Source organism: Mesoplodon mirus (genome assembly GCF_964341445.2).
Source record: "Mesoplodon mirus genome assembly, chromosome: 9".
Lineage (NCBI taxonomy): Eukaryota > Metazoa > Chordata > Mammalia > Artiodactyla > Ziphiidae > Mesoplodon > Mesoplodon mirus.
Window position 1 is genome coordinate 97918203 of NC_138985.1, and position 27597 is coordinate 97945799.

A 27597-nucleotide genomic window follows, 5' to 3' on the forward strand; every position below is an offset into this window, starting at 1 on the left:
AGCCTGTGGCGGGGCCACCCAGATTGGTGGTACCTTCAGAGGCAGTGCAGGGGCAAAGTTGGACCCCAGAGGAACTGAGGGAAGGTGAGCTCGGACCTCACTCCTCTCTCCAGTCCTCTATTTCCAACTGTCTGTTGGACATTTTCACCTAATGTGAAGTTTTTCAGGAAGTAGATTTCAAGATTATCTATTGATCACAGTGATAACGTGATGACTCCTAATACTGGCATCACCCAGTTATGTATTGAACATCTTGTTGATTTATTTGTCTCTCTTTTCCTACTTTCTATTGCAGAGGTTGGCAAAGGTTTTCTGTAAAGGATCAGAGTGAATAGTTGAGGCTCTGTGGGCCGTACAGGCTCAGCTGAAATTTTTCCAGGCAAGATGGAAACAAATGAGCTTGACTGTGTTCTAATAAAACTCCACTGATAGGCACTGAAATTTGAATTCCGTACAATTTTGACATGTCATAAAATATTATTCTTGAATTTTGTACAATTTTGACGTGTCATAAAATATTATTCTTCTTTTGATTTTTTTTCAACCATTTAAAATATAAAACCATTTTTAGCTTGTGGGCTATAAACAAACAAACAAACAAACAGAAAACAGGCAACTAGCCAGATTTGGCTCATGGGTTGTAGTTTGCCAACCCCTGATCTATTGGACTGATTTTTACTTTACTTCTCCTTTTTTATTTTGCTAATATGGATGTTATTCATTTTACCCCTGAAAATTTTCCTTGCTTTGATGTCTGCTCTTCCTGAAAAGAAAGAAGTCTGACTCCTGCTCTCCTTTGATCAGTGTTAACGTGGTATATTCTTCTCCATCCATTTATTTTTAATCTACGTGTGTCTTTATATTTAAAGCCGGTTTCTTCTGGACAACATACAGTTGGGTCTTGTGTTTTGATCCACTCTGACAATCTCTGTGCCTTTAGACCAATGACGTGCAAAGTGATTACTGATATAGCTGGATTAATATCCACCACATCCATTAGTATTTTCTATTTGTTGCCCTTGTTCTTTGTTTCTGTTTTTTTTGTCTTCTACTGTTTTTCTGCCTTTTGTGGTTTTAACTGAGCTTTTTCTTTTCCTCTCCTTTCTCAGCATAACCATTATCCTTTTTTTTTTTCCTTTAGAGTTTGCAATGTACATTTACAGCTAATCCAAGTCCCTTTTTTTTTTTTTCTTGCCACACCACATGGCTTGCGGATCTTAGGTCCCCAACCAGGGATCAAACCCATGGCCTCGGCAGTAAAAGCGCAGTCCTAACCACTGGACCACCCGGGAATTCTCCCAAGTTCACTTTCAAATAACACTATACCACATCACGAGTGGTGTGAGTACTTTATAGTAACAGAGCAATCCTAATTTCTCCAACCTAGCCTTTTTATCATTGCTGTCATTCATTTCACGCATACATAAGCATACACAAGGATATAAAAATTTTTAAACCACCATAATACTGGAAGGTGAAGTTTAAGTTGGTCTAATGTGTTGAAAACTGAGCTTGCCATCTCTTCCCAGAGTCTTCTACATTTTCTGCTACCACCACTTTCTAAAAATATAATCATTACGTACTTGTCCTCTCTATTACTTCTTATCTCCCAGAAAGTAATGACACCCCTATTGGTCCTATATTTGCCTCACTTTCATTTGTGGCTGGTATCGTGATGTAGAGTTGGACTGCTAACCATCGGTGGCTTCAAGCCTTGAGATGTGTGTGAACAAATTTAACTTAGTGAAACATGGAAACTCTACCTTAAATTCCAATAGGCTGGCCCAGTGAATTAAACCAATCCATCAATTAGTAAAAGAAGATTGAAACTTGAAAGAACTTTCCCTTGTTTACAGCACTGGTGAAAAACACTGGACCAGCAGATGGAGCTAAAATACCACAAATAAGACTCTGGGTTTTCACTCACTGTTGGACACTTGAAGGCGAATGTGGGAAAAAAAATAGTGGAGGCTACAGTCTTAGATCTGGGCAAGAGAACTCCCACCCTGGGCCCTGTGCTTTAGAGCAGGGGTTGGCAAACTTTTTCTGTAAAAAGCCAGATAGTTAACATTTTAGGTTTTGTGGGCCACATATAGTTTCTGTCACATATTCTTTTTTTAATTTTAAACAACTTTTTTTTTTTTTTTTTTTTTTTTTCGGTACGCGGGCCTCTCACTGTTGTGGCCTCTCCCGTTGCGGAGCACAGGCTCTGGACACGCAGGCTCAGTGGCCATGGCTCACGGGCCCAGCCGCTCCGCGGCATGTGGGATCTTCCCAGACCGGGGCACGAACCCGTGTCCCTTGCTTCGGCAGGCAGACTCTCAACCACTGCGCCACCAGGGAAGCCCTAAACAACTTTTTAAGATGTAAAAACCATTCTTAATTGGTGGGCAGTAAAAAAACAGATTACAGGCTGGATTTGGTCCAAGAGCGATAGTTTACTGACTCCTGCTTTAGAGGACTCACAAACACGAAAATAAATGGTAAATGTATTTTAAAAACATGGTTGTGTCTGTAACTTGGGATCCTGTGCTCAGTGCAGGCACAGCATGACCTAAACATCCTCTCTCACTACTAATACTGTGTCCTCAAAACACAAAGTAACTGCTTCAGACCACTGCAGTGTTGAGGCAGACACGTCATTAGAACACAGGAAGAATTCGAGCAGCAGAGTGCTTAGGGAGGAGAAGAGACAAATTAACTTGTCAGATCTTTCCTCTTGGACAGTACGAAGGCAAGAGATTCTTGCACAAAAAATTATAGTTCTCAGTAGGTCTAAGTGGAAGGGAAATCCTGCCCCTGGCATCTAGCAGAGCAGGGTAAGGAAACTGATGAAATAAAACTTATATTTTAAGTCAGAACAAGTAAAAAAATTAAACATAAAGTTCTCTCTGTGTGTTTGTTTGGGCCTCCTCCCTCCCTAATGTGCCGTGTGAACCTGCATTACACATTACCAGAGCTCCTCAAAGATGAGGGGCCTGCTCAACCATAAAGATCAATTGTTTTTCTTTCTTCCGATGCTAGCGATGTAATTTCTTAAAAGAATAGCGTTCTCTCCCAGCTCTGTAGGGGGTCATGGTGACTGGCTGCTCGCTTTGTACCTGCTTATCTGGACTACGTACCCCTGGTGAACTTTATGTAAAATATCAGTATGTCATTTTGATGTTCGATCCTTTGTCCCAAAAATGTATATGACTGTGCCTTCAACTTCTAACAGGTGGAAGAGTTCCCAGAACTTCCTAAGAATCTGCTTCCTGGGTTTATAATCCTCAGCTTGGCTCGAATAAAATTCCATTTTTTTTCTTCTTAACTTGATAGTTAATTAAATTTTCATTGACAAAATCTACTTCTTATTCTTTGCTTAATTTTAATTTGGATTTACGAAAGCCAAGTATTGGCTCCCTGGGGGACAGCAGAAACAAAACCCCCCAAAACCTCAGACCACATGTATTTTGTGATTCATGCTATCGATGATATAATAAAACTAGGCTGCACTGAAGAAGAAATACATCCTGCTTTGGAAAAGGTGGTACAACACACAGCATTTGAAGACTGGCCAACGGACCTGGCAAAAATCCAGGGCCCACCAGCTTGACAAATGAAATCCTTAGGTATATCTTGGTCTGGAACTACATGGAAAAGTTCTTTAAACATTGAAAACCTCTGTTAACTCTGGGTCCACCTTGAGAAAAAAAGGAAGCACAAGAACTTGATAGATCATTGAAGTACATCCACATCTGGGTGCACTGTTGGACTGTATACCAGAGCACGGCCACATGCAGAAAGGCTGTTTTTGAAAGGGAAGAACAGCAGAAGGTTCTGGCTGAAATTCACAAGTTATGGCTCAGACTGGTCTGAGACTGGTATCCTGACCAGCACAGTGCTCCTGAGATATCAGAAGCGTCAGTGGTTCCGTCCATGCTGAATGAAGACTGACCCCGGCAGATGCCTGGTGCTTCAGCTCTACGTGGGGCATTTGGTGTGGAGGTGGCCCAGAGCAGCTACTCAACTACTCTCCCTCTGAAGGACCAGTCCTAACTCGTCTGCTACTGGGCACTGTTTGGAATTAGAGCACTACTGAATGGCACCAAATAACTCCAAGATCAGAGATCCCAATGGTATCTTGAGTGATGTCAGAAAGACATTCAAATAAGGAAGGGGATCATCAACAGAATGCGCTAATTAAAGGGAAATCGTTATATTCAGGGAAAGAAAAGGCAGTTACACAAGGAGGGGTTCATAGGATCCATGAGTGAGTGACAGTCCCCCTCCCCTGGGTGGACACTACCTCGCGAGATAATCTATCTCTAACAACAGAGACTTGGATCCCACTATGTGGGTCTTTGAATTCAAAAAGCACTGCTTGGGGGGACTTCCCTGGTGGCACAGTGGTTAAGAATCCACCTGCCAATGCAGGGGACATAGGTTCGAGCCCTGGTCTGGGAGGATCCCACATGCCGCGGAGCAACTAAGCCCGTGCGCCACAACTGCTGAGCCTGCGTCCTAGAGCCCATGAGCCACAACTACTGAGCCCACGTGCCATACTACTGAAGCCCATGCACCTAGAGCCGGTGCTCCACAACAAGAGAAGTCACGGCAATGAGAAGTCTGCGCACCACAACGAAGAGTAACCCCTGCTCACCGCAACCAGAGAAAGCCTGCCCATAGCAACGAAGACCCAATGCAGCCATAAATAAATAAATAAATAAATGTATTAAAAAAAAAAAAGCACTGCTTGGAGTCTTGCTAAAGGTGCTGCTCACCCACCCGAGAAAGACTGAGACTGAAAGAGTGTAACATTGCAACAGAAGGACCTTGATGGAGGAAGGAAGGCAAGTCTAAGTCCAGCCAAAGGACCAAGCTGTGTGTGATGTGACTGACAGTACACACATAAACCCCCCGAGTCACCCCTTTAGAATTATATAGGTTCTCGGGCTGTGGCCAATGGACTAGCAGTTTGGTCTGGCAAGTGGATCATAGAGGCTCTACTGAAATTTCACCTTTTATGGGACAGGACTTTATAGTCAAATCTCAAATACTGGTGGTTCACGGAGATGCCCCTATGTCTTAAAAAGAGGAGGGAAGTATGCTTTTGAATGTAGTCATTAGGGCCCACAAGATGACACCTCGGGCCACAAGCCATGCATATGCGGGCTTACAAACTACATAATCTCCATCTCTATCTGAAGTCACTTGCGTTGCCCAGGATGATCCCGGCTGCCAACAGCAATGGGCACAGGTGCCTCTGGTGGGAGAATATGAGGATAAATGGCCCATCACAGAACTGACAGGCTGCCTGTACTGGACAGTCCACAGAGCATGGGAGGTTTTAACACTTTTTTAAACTGGTATGGACAGTGTTTCTGGTTTGAGTTTTGCCTATCCTGCCACTGAAGCCCTGGCCCAGGCTCCAATAAAGAGACTAGCAACCCAGATTGCCCAGCAGCATGAAGATCAACTTATATATCAAACAGCTCAAGGATCACTTTTCACAGCATGAACAAGACAGGAATGGACCAAGAAATACAGTATCAAGTGATCGTTTCATATTTCATGTCACTTTCCAAAAGCAGTGAAATTATTGCAAAATTAGAACGTGTGCTTGAAGCAACAAAATGTGGGTGACAAAGGCACGAAGAAGGGCAGACTTTGCAGGGTAGGATAGTGTAAGATCAAGCCACAAGTGGGGCACTACGCTGAGTCACTAGGGGAGCAGGGTGTAAAGGACAGATTGGGAAATGAGAAGGTAAAGAAACCCTATTTTCCCAGGACGAGGGATTTGGTGGTGTTCCCTAAGATAGGAATAATAAGAATCAATTTAATTTGACTTGTTGGAATTCTGATGGTATTTATGGGCCGGATTGGAAGGTCTGGTGTTCTTCAGGATGCATCCTACCCAGTGGAGTGGCTACAGTGACAATATACGTATTAAATCATTTGAAAGTACCTTGGGGGAGGACACACGAGGAGGGTTTCACAGTGTGCCTTTTCCTGCCCACTCTTTAAAGGCTAGCAGAGAAGGACTCAGCACCTCCTCTTCCAACAGGAGCAAGGAAATGGGTTAAGAAGGGCTCACAGCGGGCAGAAAGAAAGATGGCTGCAGGAAGAACTGGAGTTACCACATTATGGGATTGAATAATGCTGCTGTTGCCCGTTTTATTTATTTTATTTTAATTTTTATTTATTTATTTATTTTTTGCGGTACGCAGGCCTCTCACTGTTGTGGCCTCTCCCGTTGTGGAGCACAGGCTCCGGACGCGCAGGCTCAGTGGCCATGGCCCACGGGCCCAGCCGCTCCGCGGCATGGGGGATCTTCCCGGACCGGGGCACGAACCCGTGTCCCCTGCATCAGCAGGTGGACTCTCAACCACTGCGCCACCAGGGAAGCCCTGCCCATTGCATTTAAAATGTTGGAAATAAGAAAATGATCTCTTAGCCATATTTCTAGATACGTCTTCAATCTGGGATGAGGGACGCTGGCATCAGAGTTGATTCTGCCAAACTGAAACACATCTAATAAAACTAGACCCAGAGTATACTGTGCTGTACTGGATGGACAATGAGGAATGAACATTGTGAAAGTAGCCAAAGCTACTATGATGCTGGCATATTTAGGACACGGTCTGTTGTTTGAACTTGAAAATGGGTCATGGACTAATTCATAGGTCATGTACATGATACTCAATGAAATGAAAGTCATGGAAATAATGATAAATAACAAAGTCTATATTGGGATATTGACCTCTAGTCACCAGCTAATGTGGGTGAGCATAGGAGCAAAAATGACCCCAGTGGTCAAACAGACCTACAAGATGAGGACAGACATTTATAGTTAACTCTAAATCATTCAATAACATCATAAAAGAATGATACAAGTTTACCATCATGCACTGACCAGAGCAGCTAAAATGAAAAAGAGAAAATGTTGGTGAGAATTTGGAGTAACTGGAACGCACACATGCTGCTGGTGGGAGTGTAAATTGGAACATACACTTTGCAAATGTATTTGCTAGTGTTTACTAAAGTTGAACATATACATAACATACAGTGATGGTGAGTTTTATGTGTCAGCTTGACTGGGCTGAGGCATGCCCAGATAGCTGACAAAATATTTTTTGTGGGTGTGTCTGTGAGGATGTTTCCAGAAGAGGTTAGCATTTGAATTGGTGAACTGAATGAAGCAGACGGCCCTGCCCAATGGGGGTGAGTGCCATCCAATCCTTTGAGGGCCCCAAATAACCAAAAAGCAGAAGAGCTAATTTGCTCTGCTTGAGCTGAGACATCCACCTTCTCCTGCCCCCAGACAGCAGCACTCCTGGTTCTCAGGTATTTGGAATCAGTTTAGGACTCACACCATTGTCCTTCCGCCCCACCCCTCACCCCCACCAGAGTGTTTTGTCAATTCTACTCCTTCTCAATTGTCAAATCTGGGTAAGAATAGGAATCTTGTTACCATGTTTCCTCTGTCTTCCCTCTTTCTTTGTCTTTCACATACAGCGGATGTGACCCTTATTGCAGCCATGAGGCTGTGAGGATGCTGAACATGGACTGGGTGGGGTGCAGGATGGACCCTGGCTGGGCTAAGGCTTCTTAGCTTAACTCCCAAGGATATCTAGGGAACAAACTCTGCTCTAGGTCCATAGGCCTGAGTTCAGGAATGTCCTTGGTCCAGTTCTAGTGAGTTAGTGCTGAAGACATTAAGTGACAGCTGGATTCATGCCTGAGCGAACTACCTTGTATTGGAAACCCAGTACCATATGGTGCTTGTGTAACTGCCCCTGCTCCAGAGGAGGTGGTCCTTAGCCTCACTCCAGGCCTACATATTTAAGGTCAAGCTGGGAGGAAGCTGGTTGGGCTTCCTAGAAATCTCAAGTGACCTTCACTCTCTCATACAGTACCCCACCCATGGGCCATCCTTGACCCCTCACCTAGGAGGTCAGGTGAGGATGTTGGGGTCTGGAAGCTAGCAGGTCTACTGTCCCTGAGGGTATGGCTATGCTCTCTGCCAAGAATCCTGTGTGCTGGCTTCCTTATCTATGGTTTAGATAAGCCAACCTGGAGCATGGCCAAACTTCAGAGCCTGCTTCAAGGCTGCTAGTTTCTTTCCCTGGATGATAAAACTGAATTAAGCAAGGGCCAAGTATCTTAAAGCCTGGAATCCTGCTCAGCAATGAGTTGAACAATGAATGTTGAACAAATGAATCAACTGAGGAGCCCCTGTTGAGGACCACTCCATTCCTCTCACCCCATCCCCCTCACCCCAATACCTCTCGGATCCTCTTCTGCCATTCCTCAGTGAATTCAGGGGAGCTGGTGTTCACCAGGCTGGCATTGAATGTCCACATGGGGCACTTCCAGGTGGGAAGGGACAGCATGGCCAGGGAGGGTGCCAAAAAAGCAAATGTTCCTCCCTGGAGAATGGGCAGCCTGGAGAAGGGGAAAGGAGAGAGTTACCAATCAGCCCTTTAAGTGCTGGTCTGTCACTGGCCCCAGTGGAGGCCTTTTAATCCCAAGTCCTACCTTGGTTTCAAGGCAACACATGACCCCTGCAGTTCTCAGTTTACAGGGAACTCCTGCCAAGCTCCAAGTCAGGCCCATGAACCCTGCCAGACTTTGGACAGGTAGGAGAGGTGGAGAGGGAAAGACAAGCAGACCTAACCCCAGTCCTGGAGATACAAGCCCAAGAGCAGAGAGCCAGGTGCTGGGAAATGATTTGGGGGTAGCACAGAGCTCAGAGAACATGTTTAGTGGGTGCCATTCTTCCTCAGCCCCAGAGAATCTTCCCCAGACCCCAGGATCAAAGCACAGCTCACACATGTGGAGTTCCCCCCACTGACAAGAGATGCACAGCCTAGAATCTTGGTGGCCAGATTCCTTTGCCTCTTCAAAAATGAACAGCAATCCCAGACCTCTACCTTCAGGCTCCTTTTTATCACCTGGACTGAATAGGCTTGAGGTCAATTATCAGGGCGTATTCCCCACCCAGGTCTTTCTCCCTCCTTGTCGGTGTCTCACTCTGGCCTCTGTGAGAACTTCTAGCAGAACTTCTAGCCCATCTGACTTGTCTCCCTTCAAGGTGAATGTAGCCTGATAAGTCAACCTCCAATAACCCTCTCTTACTAGAAGGTCAGAAGCTATGAAGGCTCACCTAGTCTCTTTGCCCTGCATATTAGAATTTGGGGTGGGGGGTGGAACAAAGGGACCTCGGCCTCGTGCTTGCATTTGTCACTATAGCACACCCAGTTTAGGTACTTTTTCTTAACAATACTAGAAGGCTATTTTTGAACTCAGGATTCCATGAAGACAGCTTAAAGGGTTATTTTTGAGAAAGACTGAACACATTTTACTTAATGAAAATATAAAGTTTTGCTGCCTAAGTGGCCTTTGTCCTGGATGAACGTAGGAATCAGCAATGCCTGGGCATCACCCTCAGTTGAGTTAGTGGGCTTGTCAAAAGGGTGCAGCCAGTCATGGGAAGGGCTTAAAGCTCCAGGTGATTCTAATATCAAGCAGGGCTGAGAAAAAGTAATCTAGATTCATAAATCTAGACCCATAAGGCTCCAAAATAGATTGGAATATATGGCACACACAGGGCAGGAACATATGGGTGGTGGAACGGGTATGTGTGAATAATGTTTTTAATTAAAAAATTATGGGGGGGGAGATAAATCAGGAGTTTGGAATTAACATGTACACTAATATATATAAAATAGGTAAACAACAAGGACCTACTGTATAGCACTAGCACAGGGAACTATACTCAGTATCTTATAATAACCTAGAATGGAAAAGAATCTGAAAAAGTATATATGTATATATATACACATACATATATATATTTGTATAACAGAATCACTTTGCTGTACACTTGAAACTAACACAACATTGTAAATTAATTATACTTCAATTAAATGCATAGAAATTATGAAGCTAAGTATCTTGACAGAGAAGGGAAACATGCTATACTTATATCACTGCAAAATCCTTTTGAGCTTTTAAAATGAACATAGAAATATTTGCATATCATATGTACCCAGTATATAATACAAGAATTGTGTTTTAATTTTTTGCTATAATTCCATATGCACATTTCATTCATTCAACAAATATTTATTGAGGACCTGCTCTGTGAGAGGCACTGGTTGCCAGGTATTGGAGATACCATGGTGACTGAGACAAAACACCACTTATATTCTAGTTACACATTTCTCTGTTAGCCCTTGTACTAACAAACTAATCACTTACAGTAACTGACTCTCAGGGGTTCTTTAAACACCTTATGACTCTGCTTACAAGCACTCCACCATTATTATGCCACCATTGCTGCAGTCATTTCAGTATTACCGGGTTCCATGAGGTCAGGGATGATTATTTTTCTTTTCCATCTCTCCAGCACAGAGCCTAGTGCTGCAAAAACCTATGAACGTTGGGTTTTCTCATTTTACTTTATTTTATTTTTTTAGTTTAACAGGCATATAACGAAACCCTAACAAATGTTAATTTGCATTTCATTAAGTCATAAAAGATGTGCACTCATTCGTGTGATTTTGTATGTTTTTCCTTGTCTATAAACTGTTTACTCATTACATAGAACTTAGATACTGTCAAAATATATTTATAACAATTTTTATGATGGTGAGATTTATTTTTGTTGAAAAAAATGTTTTTTGTTATTATATGCAGGAATTCATCCCCAACTTAGAACTTCTTTAAGGGAGCACTTCAAAATTTTCTAGTTCAGCACTTTTCTAACTCTGTTCATGTTCCTTTCAAGATTATTATATGTAGTTGGGATAATGTGATATATGGACTTTCTACCTTTTTGTTTGGTTTGGTTTGTTTTGGTTTGGTTTGGCTTGGTCATGCCTCACAGCTTGCAGGATCTTAGTTCCCCGACCAGGGATTGAACCCCGGACCATGACAGTGAAAGCACTGAGTCCCAACCACTGGACTAGCAGGGAATTCCATCTATGTTTTTGTAATTGCTAAAAATACCTTTTATGTTCAAGAGCAAGATGAATTTTTTCCATTTATTTACTAGAGAGTACTCTTATGTGCTACCTTTAGATTCACACAATGTATTCATAAATTCTTCCCTCATTGTTCTGTACTCAGACCTTCCAATCCCATTTTCCATCCATTCCTCTCCCGCTCCCCACCTCATTTTGTTAGCATTCCCATTTCTTTCTCATAACTTCTCATTGGTACCTTTTTGAGAGAGGGAGAGAGATCTACACATATTTCTTGCATTTCTGCTAGTTTTTCTTTTACGCACTTTCCTGGTACATGTTTAAGATGTGTGCATTCAGTACCACTACAAGGCTTTATTGCTTCATGTATCTTTTACCTTTCATGGTGACCTTAATGTGCATCTCAGTGCTGCTTTAATTTCACAATTAATTTCATCTGCTAGCATGATGGTAATTCCTATTTTTAAAATTTTCCCATGAGTATGATTCACTATTATTATACATATGCCTTCTGACTTAAACATCCCTCTTGTAAACCATAGATTTTTGATTTTTAAAACTCAACATTTTAGAAATAGAAGAGCCATTTGAAGCGTATCCAGCCTGGCCTTGTCATTTTATAGATAGGGGATTTGGAGCCCAAGGTCTTAGAGTTAACCAGCATGAGTGCTTGGGTTTCCTTACTTATCACCACTGCCCTGTAACAACAGTTAAGAGCATGATGTAGACCAAAGGCGTGTTTGAATCTGGCTCTACCTTATCAGTTGTGTGACCTAGGCATGTTGCCCAGTTTCTGCAAGCCTCAGTGTCCTCTTTGACAAAATAAAGATAATACTACTCTCCCAAGAAGTAGCTGTGAAGATAAAATATATGTAAGTGATTAGCACAATGCCTGGGAAAGAGAAGAGCTCAATAAATAGAGTAATTTTCATTTTTATTCCCTCTGCCATGTGTGGCTACTTCTAGAAAACATAGTGTACACCAAAACATTTTCTTAATGTTTCCTCAGATAACAGGTGTTATAGTATGGACTTCTTTTTTTTAAGCTCTTGTCTGGCATTCCCATTTCTTGCAGGTTGGTTCTCTAAGATTTGTTTCCTAAGACCTTCCCTATCCATCTTCCTCTTCCCTTCACCCTTTACCATCTCATCTGTATACTCAAGTCTGAAGAAGAAAACTCCCCACCATTTTCTTTTAAAACAACAACTTGCATGTAAAATGTCAAAATCTGCAGTCTCAGGAATGTCTCTTAGAAGTTTGATAGGATTGATATTTTAGGTTGTCAAAGCCACAGAAATGTGTCCATGGGGGTACTATCAACATCTAAGCTTATATAGTATTTTGAAACTACATAGCATTTTCATATCATTATCCCAAGAGTACTTCAGGGTGGGTAGGACAATACTGCACTGTCTCTGTACGAGGAAAATGATACTGGGGGCAGATGCCAGTGGCAGGGTTCAGCTGGGAAGTGCAGAACCCTGATCAGAAAGTCTGAGTCACTGGGCCAAATTGCAAAAGTGTGTTTGTTATAAGAACAACTGATAAGAGGGCATGTGGAAAGAACAAACTTCTTCAACAGTTTATGCTAAAGATTATGTGGGGAATTTTTCTCATCTCTTAGTAGTTCCATTTGGGCCCATAAAACAGAAACAGCTAACCTTTTGGAAGTATTGGGAAGTTACGCTTCAACCTTTCTCTCTGAGCTCTCATGTACTCTTCATAAGATGATATACATGATGGTTGTTAAAGACGTTAAGGCAGACTTCATTCAAGGGGAGCTAATACAATGCTGTTTTGTAATAGGGGAGAGAGATCAGGCTCAATTCCCAATGTGACAAGGAAAAGTGGGAATTTATAGCCAAGGGGCAGGATGGGGCTTAGTGGATGGAAAGTTACTAAGAGGAAGCATCAGGGGTAAGAACAGGATTCTTGCTGAAAACAGGCCAAGGTGAACAGACATCACCTGTGGATAGTGAAAAATGAGGAAACCAATCAGAGAGTGAGGGTGGGGATTCTGACTACAGTGACTGAGCAAGATTCTTGCTAAAATTGGATGATGCAGAGACCAACATGGAAGCTCAAAAGTCAAGCCTAGTTGAACAGTTGTCTATTGGATTTAGCAACAGGATGATCATAGTTGATCTGGTATGTTAGACACTATAAATAAATAGATCTCTCCCAGTTAAATGATAAATAGACTCAGCACAACTTGGGCCTGTACAAAAGTCTGCAGCAGAAGGGGGAATGTCACATAAGGCTTTGGAGTTCTTAAAACCACATTGGAAACTAGAAGGCAAGGGAACAATTCTTTCAAAATTCTGAAAAAAAAAATTATGTCCAACCTGAAATTCTATACCCAGCCAAGCTATCAATCAAGTATGAGAATAGAATCAAGACATTTTCACATATGCAGAGTCTTACAGAATTTACCTCCCATGTGTTCTCTCGGGAAAGTACTGCATATTCGTGTTCCACCAAAAAAAGAGGAAGACATGGGAACAAGAGATCTAGACTTGAAAACTGACATGAAGGGAATTCCCAGAATAAGGGTAAAGAGGCATCTCAGGATGACATATCTAATGTATACCTGGCACAGACAGCAACTGTTCCAGACTTCAGCAATTCAGAGAGCCCCAGGAGGTAGTACATCAAGAAGATGAAGTTGATAGGCTACCTGATGTGATGAAATTATTAAGAAGAGATTTAGACAACAGGCAGGGAGTTTATCATTGAGTTAAAAATAAACAGATAGAAACGAAAGAATATTAAAAAAAAAGAAAGATATTAATTTCAGGGAAAACAAAAAGTTGGGCAGGAAAGGAATCACTTTGTGATTCAGCTCTGAATAGCATCCCAGTCATTATAATGTGTACATTCAATATTGAACCATGCTGGGAGGGTATGAGAATAGGATGTTGGAAAATATGCTTGTATGTGGTGGGAGTGAGGGGCTGTGAAAGAAAATGAAATCATAGTCATCCATATTGGCACTTCAGTCAATAGTGGCTAAAACAGAAGTGCATTAATTAGAGACGGTGGAAAATAACTAAATAATCAGCTTGGAGGGATGAGAGTGCTTGTTTCTGCCTAGAAGAAAGGGGAGAAGGGGGAGATCTCTGGTTGGTAGGGGAAGGCTGTTTGTCTGCCTTCTTTAAACCCATCACTACCCACTGCCTTGAGTGTACCTTTGACACCCACCCTCATTGTTCCAGTCCTCCCTTCTGATCTGCCCCAAAGACAAGCACAACTCTCCTTTTTTTCTTTTTTTAACGGCTTTAATGCTGACCTCCACAGAGAAACACATTGGGGAAAACAGAGATAAAAGCAGGTGAAGTGACAAAGAATCTAGGAAGTTGTCTCAAGGCTGTAGCCTTGAGCCTTACCTCTCAAGCCCCCTTCCAAGATGGTAATGGGCAGCCTACTGGACTTTTGCTCTCAGGCAAAGATTCAAAGGGTGTGGCTCACAAAACATATCCTGATACTTTTCTAAAAAAAATTTTTAAATGGTTTTTATTTCTCCCAGTTATAAAGAAACACATGGACACTGAAGAAAAATTAATGGTAAATAAAAATATAAAGAATAAATCACCCTAATTCTACAACCCAGAAATAATCATCAACGTTTTGTTCTCATCTTTTTTTAATCTTTAACTAGATAAACTTTATCAGCACAGATATAATATATACCTTTCCTATACAATGTATACCATCCAGAAATAACCTTTAACATTTCTTCAAGTCTTTTCTCTGTCTTTAACTAGATAAATGATTATCAGTACACATAAGACGTATATCTCTCATAATTATGAATTATGTTGGTCACTATTACGATAGTGAAAAGCTCAAAACAACTTAAATGTCCTTTAATAGGAAATGGTTAAACTAGAATATATTATGTACTCTAGAATATGGAATACTAAGTGATATTTTTCTAAAAGTGCTATTGTGGAAATGTGTTTATTGAAATGGAATGATATTTATAATGTATTCTGTATGTTTAAAAAGGAGGGGTAGGAGTTTTTTTTACCACATTTAAATTTTTTTCAATAATTTACAAAGGGAGGGAGGATGCAAAATTGTGTTTATGGTAATACTCTTTTCTTGGTGTGAAAAATAAATTTTACAGACCAGGCACTGAGCTAAGCACTTTACATACATTATCTAATTTAATTATCATGGCTTTGGTAAAAATTTTTTAAATTTCCTCTTCACAGAAACACGAGGGACTTCCCTGGTGGCACAGTGGTTAAGAACCCACCTGCCAATGCAGGGGACACAGGTTTGATCCCTGGTCAGGGAAGATCCCACATGCCACAGAGCAACTAAGTCCATGCGCCACAACTGCTGAAGCCCGCGTGCCCTAGAGCCCGTGTGCTGCAACTACTGAAGCCTGTGCCCCTACAGCCCGTGCTCCACAACAAGAGAAGCCACTGCAATGAGAAGCCTGCGCACCGCAACGAAGAGTAGCCCTTGCTCGTCACAACTAGAGAAAGCCTGTGCATAGCAAAAAAACCCAACACAGCCGAAAATAAATAAATAAATAAGTAAATTTTTTTAAAAATATGAAGAGCAGAGAAAATATTTGAACAAAACCAAAAAAAAAAAAAACCCACATGAGGACTCCAAGATAACATTAATGCAAAAATTGTCAGGGGTAGAAAGGAGAGGGAGAATTAAGTCTTCCCTAGGTAAGGCAATACAGATTGGGCACCCAGGAACCCAGAGAGGATGAGCCCCCAGAAGGGGTTTGGGGTTGGGACATGTAGAGCATGAGGGGCTTCTGGGGAAGAGGTCAACAGTTGGGGGCAGAGACATCTGGAGCTTGAGGTGCTGGAATCCAACCTCACCTGTGTCATCATTTTGATGTTCCCTTTTGGAGTCAATCTAATGATTAGGCAAAGGGTGATGTCACAGGGATTTTCTTTGAAATAGTTCAGAATGGGGAGCAGAGGCTCAGGAGTGTCGAATGGGACTGATGAATTCTCGAACTTAAAAGGGTCGCTCTGTTGTGAGAAACCCTGGGTACCTTCAGAGCCCCAACTCCTTCACTATTGGACAACGATCACTTAGTGTTCATCTTTTTACTGAGCTTCCTACCCCAAGCAGGTAAGAACCTGCTACCCTGTAGGAAAGCATGTCCCGCACCTTCCGTATAGTTAACTCCCCAACCTAAACCCAGAGGAAGCAGCAGCACCAGGCCCCTCTTTGGGACACATCATCCCCTCTCCCTCCTCTGATGTGACTGACTACCAGGTCACTCTTCTATTGCCAACAGCCACCACTGTTTCTGTTCCAGCCAGAACTCCGATGGCACATCTGGTGGCCTAGTTTTCAATGGGGCAGGGGCAAGATGGCTGCAGACCTCTGGCGATGGGCATGGACTTTCTGCAGAACCACTAACAGATGCAGAGCTAGGACAGATCAGGGCTCGGCCGCAGGGAGGTCCATGGAAGAAAAGGACAAATGCCAGGCAGGCTGATTCGGGCAAGACTATACAGAAGCCAGATTTGAATGCACTTTGGGCAGAAGTACTTGCTCCACACATGAGACTTTCCCAGGAAAATGAAAAGGGAGATATATCACTTGAAACCACTCCAGAAAAAGAAATTCCCAGGTAAAAATCATGAATAATTCCAGAGATGGAGTTAAGACCCAGAATTACACATAGTCAATAATAATTTCCTCTAGTGATTGCATTTAAACTTAATGCTTTCTTTTGAAACGGATAATGAAGTACGCCCTTATATAAATTTTGGAACTGAGCGCTTAAGTGAGGAAGGCCCTTGGGGGACACACCCAAGACCCCTAAATTCACAGCAGGGAGGCAGCCACCCCTCCGCCAAGGGCAGCTGCCAACCCCACAATGGACACTACACTCTTTAGCTCTTATTAGGGAAGCTGTTTTCGCCTCTCATCATTCCCTTTGACTATTTAAGATGGTTTTAATCATGAAGATCTGAAATCTCATTGCTGCACCATCATTTCTGTTTGCAGTCTAGAAAAGTACATAATTAAATACTGGTTATCAGATAACCAATAATCAAATCTACTTGGTCTTTGATTCACAGGCTATCAGCTCGTTTTTTTTTTTTTACATCTTTATTGGAGTAAAATTGCTTTACAATGGTGTGTTAGTTTCTGCTTTATAACAAAGTGAATCAGTTATACATATACATATGTTCCTATATCTCTTCCCTCTTGCGTCTCCCTCCCTCCCACCCTCCCTATCCCACCCCTCTAGGTGGTCACAAAGCACTGAGCTGATCTCCCTGTGCTATGCGGCTGCTTCCCACTACCTATCTATTTTACGTTTGGTAGTGTTTATGATGTCCATGCCACTCTCTCGCTTTGTCACAGCTTACCCTTCCCCCTCCCCATATCCTCAAGTCCATTCTCTAGTAGGTCTGTGTCTTTATTCCTGTCTTACCCCTAGGTTCTTCATGACATTTTTTTTTCTTAAATTCCATATATATGTGTTAGCATACGGTATTTGTCTTTCTCTTTCTGAGTTACTTCACTCTGTATGACAGACTCTAGGTCTATCCACCTCATTACAAATAGCTCAATTTCGTTTCTTTTTATGGCTGAGTAATATTCCATTCTATATATGTGCCACATCTTCTTTATCCATTCATCTGATGATGGACACTTGGGTTGTTTCCATCTCCGGGCTATTGTAAATAGAGCTGCAATGAACATTTTGGTACATGACTTTTTTGAATTATGGTTTTCTCAGGGTATATGCCCAGTAGTGGGACTGCTGGGTCATATGGTAGTTCTATTTTTAGTTTTTTAAGGAACCTCCATACTGTTCTCCATAGTGGCTGTACCAATTCACATTCCCACCAGCAGTGCAAGAGTGTTCCCTTTTCTCCACACCCTCTTCAGCATTTATTGTTTCTAGATTTTTTGATGATGGCCATTCTGACTGGTGTGAGATGATATCTCATTGTAGTTTTGATTTGCATTTCTCTAATGATTAATGATGTTGAGCATTCTTTCATGTGTTTGTTGGCAGTCTGTGTATCTTCTTTGGAGAAATGCCTATTTAAGTCTTCTGCCCATTTTTGGATTGGTTTGTTTGTTTTTTTGTTATTGAGCTGCATGAGCTGCTTATAAATTTTGGAGATTAATCCTTTGTCAGTTGCTTCATTTGCAAAAATTTTCTCCCATTCTGAGGGCTGTCTTTTGGTCTTGTTTATGGTTTCCTTTGCTGTGCTAAAGCTTTGAAGTTTCATTAGGTCCCATTTATTTTTGTTTTTATCCATTTCTCTAGGAGGTGGGTCAAAAAGGATCTTGCTGTGATTTATGTCAAAGAGTGTTCTGCCTATGTTTTCCTCTAAGAGTTTGATAGTTTCTGGCCTTACATTTAGGTCTTTAAACCATTTTGAGCCTATTTTTGTGTATGGTGTTAGGGAGTGATCTAATCTCATACTTTTACATGTACCTGTCCAGTTTTCCCAGCACCACTTATTGAAGAGGCTGTCCTTTCTCCACTGTACATTCCTGCCTCCTTTATCAAAGATAAGGTGACCATGTGTGCGTGGGCTTATCTCTGGGCTTTCTCTCCTGTTCCATTGATCTATATTTCTGTTTTTGTGCCAGCACCATACTGTCTTGATCACTGTAGCTTTGTAGTATAGTCTGAAGTCAGGGAGCCTGATTCCTCCAGCTCCGTTTTTCGTTCTCAAGATTGCTTTGGCTATTGGGGTCTTTTGTGTTTCCATACAAATTGTGAAATTTTTTGTTCTAGTTCTGTGAAAAATGCCAGTGGTAGTTTGATAGGGATTGCATTGAATCTGTAGATTGCTTTGGGTAGTAGAGTCATTTTCACAATGTTGATTCTTCCAATCCAAGAACATGGTATATCTCTCCATCTATTTGTATCATCTTTAATTTCTTTCATCAGTGTCTTATAATTTTCTGCATACAGGTCTTTTGTCTCCTTAGGTAGGTTTATTCCTAGATATTTTATTCTTTTTGTTGCAGTGGTAAATGGGAGTGTTTTCTTGATTTCACTTTCAGATTTTTCACCATTAGTGTATAGGAATGCCAGAGATTTCTGTGCATTAATTTTGTATCCTGCTACTTTACCAAATTCATTGATTAGCTCTAGTAGTTTTCTGGTAGCATCTTTAGGATTCTCTATGTCATCTGCAAAGAGTGACAGCTTTACTTCTTCTTTTCCGATTTGGATTCCTTTTATTTCCTTTTCTTCTCTCATTGCTGTGGCTAAAACTTCCAAAACTATGTTGAATAAGAGTGGTGAGAGTGGACAACCTTGTCCTGTTCCTGATCTTAGTGGAAATGCTTTCAGTTTTTCACCATTGAGGACGATGTTGGCTGTGGGTTTGTCATATATGGCCTTTATTATGTTGAGGAAAGTTCCTTCTATGCCTACTTTCTGCAGGGTTTTTAACATAAATGAGTGTTGAATTTTGTCAAAAGCTTTCTCTGCATCTATTGAGATGATCATATGGTTTTTCTCCTTCAATTTGTTAATATGGTGTATCATGTTGATTGATTTGCATATATTGAAGAATCCCTGCATTCCTGGAATAAACCCCACTTGATCATGGTTTATGATCCTTTTAATATGCTGTTGGATTCTGTTTGCTAGTATGTTGTTGAGGATTTTCGCATCTATGTTCATCAGTGATATTGGCCTGTAGTTTTCTTTCTTTGTGACATCCTTGCCTGTTTTGTTATCAAGGTGATGGTGGCCTTGTAGAATGAGTTTGGGAGTGTTCCTCCCTCTGCTATATTTTGGAAGAGTTTGAGAAGGATAGGTGTTAGCTCTTCTCTTAATGTTTGATAGAATTCGCCTGTGAAGCCATCTGGTCCTGGGCTTTTGTTTGTTGGAAGATTTTTTTTTTTTTTTTTTTTTTTTTTTTTTTTTTGCTGTACGCGGGCCTCTCACCGCTGTGGCCTCTCCCGTTGCGGAGCACAGGCTCCGGACACACAGGCTCCGCGGCCATGGCTCGCGGGCCCAGCCGCTCCGCGGCATGTGGGATCTTCCGGGATCGGGGCACGAACCCGCATCCCCTGCATCGGCAGGCGGACTCTCAACCACTGCGCCACCAGGGAAGCCCCTGTTGGAAGATTTTTAATCACAGTTTCAATTTCAGTGCTTGTGATTGGTCTGTTCATATTTTCTATTTCTTCCTGATTCAGTCTTGGCAGGTTGTGCATTTCTAAGAATTTGTCCATTTCTTCCAGGTTGTCCATTTTGTTGGCATAGAGTTGCTTGTAGTAATCTCTCATGATCTTTTGTATTTCTGCAGTGTCAGTTGTTACTTCTTTTTCATTTCGAATTCTATTGATTTGAGTCTTCTCCCTTTTTTTCTTGATGAGTCTGGCTAATGGTTTATCAATTTTGTTTATCTTCTCAAAGAACCAAATTTTAGTTTTATTGATCTTTGCTATCATTTCCTTCATTTCTTTTTCATTTATTTCTGATCTGATTTTTATGATTTCTTTCCTTCTGCTAACTTTGGGGTTTTTTTTGTTCTTCTTTCTCTAATTGCTTTAGGTGCAAGGTTAGGTTGTTTATTCGAGATGTTTCCTGTTTCTTAAGGTAGGATTGTATTGCTATAAACTTCCCTCTTAGAACTGCTTTTGCTGCATCCCATAGGTTTTGGGTCGTTGTGTCTCCATTGTCATTTGTTTCTAGGTATTTTTTAATTTCCTCTTTGATTTCTTCAGTGATCACTTCGTTATTAAGTAGTGTATTGTTTAGCCTCCATGTGTTTGTGTTTTTTACAGATCTTTTCCTGTAGTTGATATCTAGTCTCATGGCATTGTGGTCGGAAAAGATACTTGATATAATTTCAATTTTCTTAAACTTACCAAGGCTTGATTTGTGACCCAAGATATGATCTATCCTGGAGAATATTCCATGAGCACTTGAGAAAAATGTGTATTCTGTTGTTTTTGGATGGAATGTCCTATAAATATCAATTAAGTCCATCTTGTTTAATGTATCATTTAAAGTTTGTGTTTCCTTATTTATTTTCATTTTGGATGATCTGTCCATTGGTGAAAGTGGGGTGTTAAAGTCCCCTACTATGAATGTGTTACTGTCGATTTCCCCTTTTATGGCTGTTAGTATTTGCCTTATGTATTGAGGTGCTCCTATGTTGGGTGCATAAATATTTATAATTGTTTTATCTTCTTCTTGGATCGATCCCTTGATCATTATGTAGTGTCCTTCTTTGTCTCTTCTAATAGTCTTTATTTTAAAGTCTATTTTGTCTGATATGAGAATTGCTACTCCAACTTTATTTTGGTTTCCATTTGCATGGAATATCTTTTTCCATCCCCTTACTTTCAGTCTGTATGTGTCTCTAGGTCTGAAGTGGGTCTCCTGTAGGCAGCATCTATATGGGTCTTGTTTTTGTATCCATTCAGCCAATCTGTGTCTTTTGGTGGGAGCATTTAGTCCATTTACATTTAAGGTAATTATCGATATGTATGTTCCTATTCCCATTTTCTTAATTGTTTTGGGTTCGTTATTGTAGGTCTTTTCCTTCTCTTGTGTTTCTTGCCTAGAGAAGTTCCTTTAGCATTTGTTGTAAAGCTAGTTTGGTGGTGCTGAACTCTCTCAGCTTTTGCTTGTCTGTAAACGTTTTAATTTCTCCATCAAATCTGAATGAGATCCTTGCTGGGTAGAGTAATCTTGGTTGCAGGTTTTTCTCCTTCATCACTTTAAATATGTCCTGCCAGTCCCTTCTGGCTTGCAGAGTTTCTGCTGAAAGATCAGCTGTTAACCTTAAGGGGATTCCCTTGTGTGTTATTTGTTGTTTTTTCCTTGCTGCTTTTAATATGTTTTCTTTGTACTTAATTTTTGACAGTTTGATTAATATGTGTCTTGACGTATTTCTCCTTGGATCTACCCTGTATGGGACTCTCTGTGCTTCCTGGACCTACCTATTTCTTTTCCCATATTAGGGAAGTTTTCAACTATAATCTCTTCAAATATTTTCTCAGTCCCTTTCTTTTTCTCTTCTTATTCTGGAACCCCTATAATTCGAATGTTGGTGCATTTAATGTTGTCCCAGAGGTCTCTGATACTGTCCTCAGTTCTTTTCATCCTTTTTTCTTTATTCTGCTCTGCAGTAGTTATTTCCACTATTTTATCTTCCAGGTCACTTATCCGCTTTTCTGCCTCAGTTATTCTGCTATTGACCCCTTCTAGAGTATTTTTAATTTCACTTATTGTGTTGTTCATCATTGCTTGTTTCATCTTTAGTTCTTCTAGGTCCTTGTTAAATGTTTCTTGCATTTTGTCTATTCTATTTCCAAGATTTTGGATCATCTTTACTATCATTATTCTGAATTCTTTTTCAGGTAGACTGCCTATTGCCTCTTCATTGTTAGGTCTGGTGGGTTTTTATCTTGCTCCTTCATCTGCTGTGTGTTTTTCTGTCTTCTCATTTTGCTTAGCTTACTGTGTTTGGGGTCTCCTTTTTGCAGGCTGCAGGTTCGTAGTTCCCGTTGTTTTTGGTGTCTGTCCCCAGTGGCTAAAGTTGATTCAGTGTTTTGTGTAGGCTTCCTGGTGGAGGGGACTAGTGCCTGTGTTCTGGTGGATGAGGCTGGATCTTGTCTTTCTGGTGGGCAGGTCCACGTCTGGTGGTGTGTTTTGGGATGTCTGTGGACTTATGATTTTAGGCAGCCTCTCTGCTAATGGGTGGGGCTGTGTTCCTGTCTTGCTAGTTATTTGGCATAGGGTGTCCAGCACTGTAGCTCACTGGTTGTTGAGTCAAGCTGGGTGCTGGTGTTGAGATGGAGATCTCTGGGAGATTTTCGCCATTTGATATTATGTGGAGCTGGGAGGTCTCTTGTGGACCGGTGTCCTGAAGTTGGCTCTCCCACCTCAGAGGCACAGCACTGACTCCTGGCTGCAGCACCAAGAGACTTTCATCCACACGGCTCAGAATAAAAGGGAGAAAAAGTAGAAAGAAAGAAAGGAGGAAGGGAGGAAGGCAGGAGGGAAGGAAGGAAAGAAAGAAAGAAAGAAGTAAAATAAAATAAAGTAAGATAAAATAAAATAAAGTTATTAAAATAAAAAAATAATTATTAAGAAAAAAAAACGGACGGATAGAATCCTAGGACAAATGGTGGAAGCAAAGCTATACAGACAAAATCTCACACAGAAGCATACACACTCACAAAAAGAGGAGAAGGGGAAAAATCATAAATCTTGCTCTCAAAGTCCACCTCCTCAATTTGGGATGATTCGTTGTCTATTCATTTATTCCACAGATGCAGGGTACCTCAAGTTGATTGTGGAGCTTTAATCCACTGCTTCTGAGGCTGCTGGGAGAGATTTCCCTTTCTCTTCTTTGTTCGCACAGCTCCCGGGGTTCAGCTTTGGATTTGGCCCCGCCTCTGCGTGTAGGTCACCTGAGGGCGTCTGTTCTTCCCTCAGACAGGACGGGGTTAAAGGAGCAGCCTATTCGGGGGCTCTGGCTCACTCAGGCCGGGGGGAGGGAGGGGTACGGATGCGGGGCGAGCCTGCGGCGGTAGAGGCCGGCATGATGTTGCACCAGCCCGAGGCGCGCCGTGCGTTTTCCCGGGGAAGCCATCCCTGGATCCCGGGACCCTGGCAGTGGCGGGCTGCACAGGCTCCCCGGAAGGGGGGTGTGGATAGTGACCTGTGCTCGCACACAGGCTTCTTGGTGGCGGCAGCAGCAGCAGCCTTAGCGTCCCACACCCGGCTCTGGGGTCTGTGCTTTTAGCCGCGGCTCGCGCCCGTCTCTGGAGCTCCTTTAAGCAGCGCTCTTAATCCCCTCTCCTCGCGCACCAGGAAACAAAGAGGGAAGAAAAAGTCTCTTGCCTCTTCGTCAGGTCCAGACTTTTTCCCGGACTCTCGGCCAGCTGTGGTGCACTAGCCCCCTGCAGCCTGTGTTCACGCCGCCAACCCCAGCCCTCTCCCTGCGATCCGACCGAAGCCCTAGCCTCAGCTCCCAGCCCCGCCCGCCCCAGCGGCCGAGCAGACAAGCCTCTCGGGCTGGTGAGTGCTGGTTGGCCCCGATCCTCTGTGCGGAATCTCTTTGCTTTGCCCTCCACACCCCTGTTGCTGCGCTCTACTCCGTGGCTCCAAAGCTTCCCCCCTCGGCCACCCGTAGTCTCTGCCCGCGAAGGGGCTCCTAGTGTGTGGAAACCTTTCCTCCTTCACAGCTCCCTCCCACTGGTGCAGGTCCCATCCCTATCCTTTTGTCTCTGTTATTCTTTTTTCTTTTGCCCTACCCAGGTACGTGGGGAGTTTCTTGCCTTTTGGGAGGTCTGAGGTCTTCTGTCAGCGTTCAGTAGGTGTTCTGTAGGAGTTGTTCCACGTGTAGATGTATTTCTGGTGTATCTGTGGGGAAGAAGGTGATCTCTGCGTCTTACTCTTCCGCCATCTTCCCCTCGTCCCTATCAGCTAGTTTTATAATCTCTAATGTCGTAGGCAATTACTGTACTCATTAGCCTCTGAGCAGGAAGTCCATTTCCATGAGTGGAACCAAACTCAAGTGTATTCCTGTCCCCACCTTAGTTTAAGGACATTAGCATGGTTTTATTTCCTAATTTTATTTCCCTCTTTCTTTGTATGTTTAATTAGGCTATAGATTCTTTGAACTCTAACTCCTGATTTGTTGTGTCTCTCACAGGGTTTACCAGAAGGCTAGGCCCACAGGCACTCTCAGTACTGAGATTCCAGTAGGAATATGGTACTGTATCATCTTTTTTGTCAGCATCATAGGTGTCCACAATATTAGAGATGGAAGGGACTTACAAATATAACATACTTCAACTTCCTCATGTTACAGATGAGAACACTGAGACTTAGAGAGGGTGAATGGCTTGTGCAGGTTCCCACAGCACAGAAGCCAGGAGTAGAATTCAGGCCCCCAGTTTCCAAAATCAGTGTTTTTCCATAATTATAGTGAACACCATCTCAGTTTAAGAGGAGGTGCTTCCCCATACAGAAGAGCCTTGTGTTTGTAACTCTCCATGGGGCAGCCAGGGGGGTTGCTCCTGGGTATCCAGGCAGGTGGCTGCAAGGCCTCTCTGATGCTACCGCAGCATCTGACACTCCAGGGACTGATTCTGGAAAAGTGGGAGGGGTCCCAGATTTTAGGGGCCTAAGAGACCAGACCAAACCCTACACCTCTTTGAGTCCTTGGTGGGGGATTTAGAAGAAATCTTGGTTCTCAGAGATGGTGACAGAAGGAGGAAGAGAGAGAAGGGAAATAACCTGACAAAGATGCAGGCACTAATCCCCTCTCCTCGACAGAAAATGGGAGAACTTAAGTGTTGGCATATCTCCTGGAAATGACCTGCAAAAGAAGCACTTTGGAAAGTGCCTTTGATTTGGTTTAGGCAAGAAGACCACACAAGGAATGAATATTCTCTGGATGCTGTCTACAGACAGCCTATCCTGGAAATAATTGGCTACCTTGTTGTATCAGCCTTCACCTGTGTGGTTTGATTCAGAAACTTGATAAAGAATAAATAAATGATAAAGAGTAAATCCTAAGAGTTCTCATTGCAAGAAAAAATTTTTTTCTGTTTCTTTAATTTTGTATCTATATGAGATGATGGATGTTCACTTAATTTATTGTGCTAATCATTTCTTGATGTATGTAAGTCAAATCGTTATGCCATACACTTATACAATGCTGTCTGTCAATTACATCTCAATGAAACTGGAAGGAAAAAAAAGAATAAATGGACATTAATTTTTCCTGTCAAGTCATTTTCTCTTCAGACAGGTCGGGCAGAAGCACATAGTAGGGAATGTTTTTCATTTTCCTCTGCAACTCCAGGGCTGAGCACAGACCTGGCACAGATTAGGTCAAAGCAGATTTACCAGTGAAGGGCCCCTCACTTGCACCGCTCCTTCTGAAGTCCAGGGAGGAGGCCCTACAATGTGTTCACTAGCCATATGCCTTGTAATTTCCAAAAGTAAAAGGTTTCAGGCGTAATTGTCTGTAGCTATTTGTGTTACTTTCATCAAGAATCCTGGCTAATGTAGACAGTAAGTGTTGGAGCTAGGACTTGAACCCAGGCTCTTAGTTCTGGTCCTGTGCTCCCTCTATCATGCCACTCATGTAACTCATCTCAGCCTACAAGCCAAGCAAACCTTGCTGCTACCCTGGCAGATAAAAGTCAGAAACCAGGGCTTCCCTGGTGGTACAGTGGTTAAGAATCCACCTGCCAATGCAGGGGACACGGGTTCGAGCCCTGGTCTGGGAAGATGTCCCATGCTGCAGAGCAACTAAGCCCGTGGGCCACAACTACTGAGCCTGTGCTCTAGAGTCCATGAGCCACAACTACTGAGCCCACGAGCCTAGAGCCCATTCTCCACAACAAGAGAAGCCACTGCAATGAGAAGCCTGTGCACAGCAACAAAGAGTAGCCCCCACTCACCACAACTAGAGAAAGCCCACAAGCAGCAATGAAGACCCAATGCAGCCAAACATAAAAAAAAAAAAAAAAAGTCAAAATCCATGGGGAGGAGTTTTACCTACCTGACTCCTAAAAGTACTTGCAGGAGAGTGCAAATGCCGGAGACAAAGAACATGGTGCTGATGAGGTAGCTCTGGGTCAGAGGGTCATGCTGCAAACACAGGTCCTTGGCCAGGATGAGCGGAACTGCCACGAGTCCCCCCAGGGCTGTGAGGAAGTGCTGTGGGCAGAGCAGAGAGAGGAGATGGGCTTGGAGATGCTGTAGTTGCCTACTCTACCTTCATTCCTATTCCTACTGCCAGAGGCAAGAGCTCCATCTCTGGTCTCAGAGGAGCCTGGCCTTGAGTGACAGGCAGCGAGATCCAGGCAAGCAGTGGGAAGGAACTAGGAAGGCCTGGCAGCAAGAAGCAGGGACCCAGCCAGAAGGTCTGGAGTTCAAGGGCAGGACCCTACTGCCAAGAACTGATGTTCTAGGTAAGAAATCAAGGCAGGGACACAGCACAGGAGGATATAACATGAACCAAGGAGGGGGCCTTAAGAACAAGAACAAGGCAAGAGGCTCATTATTAAAATAAGGCACAAGGTGAGGGCAAGACCATTGACCAGGAAGGCCTGAGCACATTCTCCAAGACAGATCATATGTTAGGTCACAAAACAGCCTTAGCAAATTTAAGAAGACTGAAACCATACCAAGAATCTTTTCTGTCTGCAATGGTATGAAACTAGAAATCAATAACAGGAGGAAAACTGGACACAAGTTTGTGGAACTTAAGCATCACACTTCTGAATAATCAATGGGTCAAAGAAGAAATCAAAAGGGAAATAAAAAATATTTTAAGACAACTGAAAATGGAAACAAAACATTCCAAAACTAATGGGATTCAGCAAAAGCAGTTCTAAGAGGAAAGTTTATAGCAATAAATGCCTACATTAAGAAAAAAGAAAGGTCTCAAATAAACAACCTAACTTTATTCCTCAAGGAAGCAGAAAAGGAAGAACAACGTCCAAAGTTAGAAGAAGACAGGAAAAAACAATTATCAAAGCAGAAATAAATGAAATGAAAAACAATAGAAAAAAATCAGCAAAACTAGAGCTGGTTTTTTAAGATAAGCAAACCCTTAGCTAAACTCAGAAAAAAGGAGAGAAGACTCAAATAAAATTAGAAATGATA

At 42.4% G+C, this 27597-nt stretch overlaps 1 protein-coding gene across 5 annotated transcripts in view; it reads right to left on the reverse strand.

The window, feature by feature from the left end:
• Nucleotides 1–27597, reverse strand: part of LOC309810439 (solute carrier family 23 member 2-like) — a 51747-nt gene that overhangs the window by 15853 nt on the left and 8297 nt on the right. For 3 of the 5 annotated variants that reach the window (XM_082632454.1, XM_082632452.1, XM_082632453.1), the window contains exons 3-4: nt 26489–26646; nt 8268–8427 (exon numbers count right to left, since the gene is read on the reverse strand). In XM_082632454.1, coding sequence (XP_082488580.1) covers nt 8268–8427; nt 26489–26646 — 318 coding nt within the window. Of the gene's footprint in view, nt 1–8267; nt 8428–13560; nt 13752–24248; nt 24334–26488; nt 26647–27597 lie in introns of those variants that run through there. The other 2 variants (XM_082632456.1, XM_082632455.1) reach the window with 2 other exon arrangements.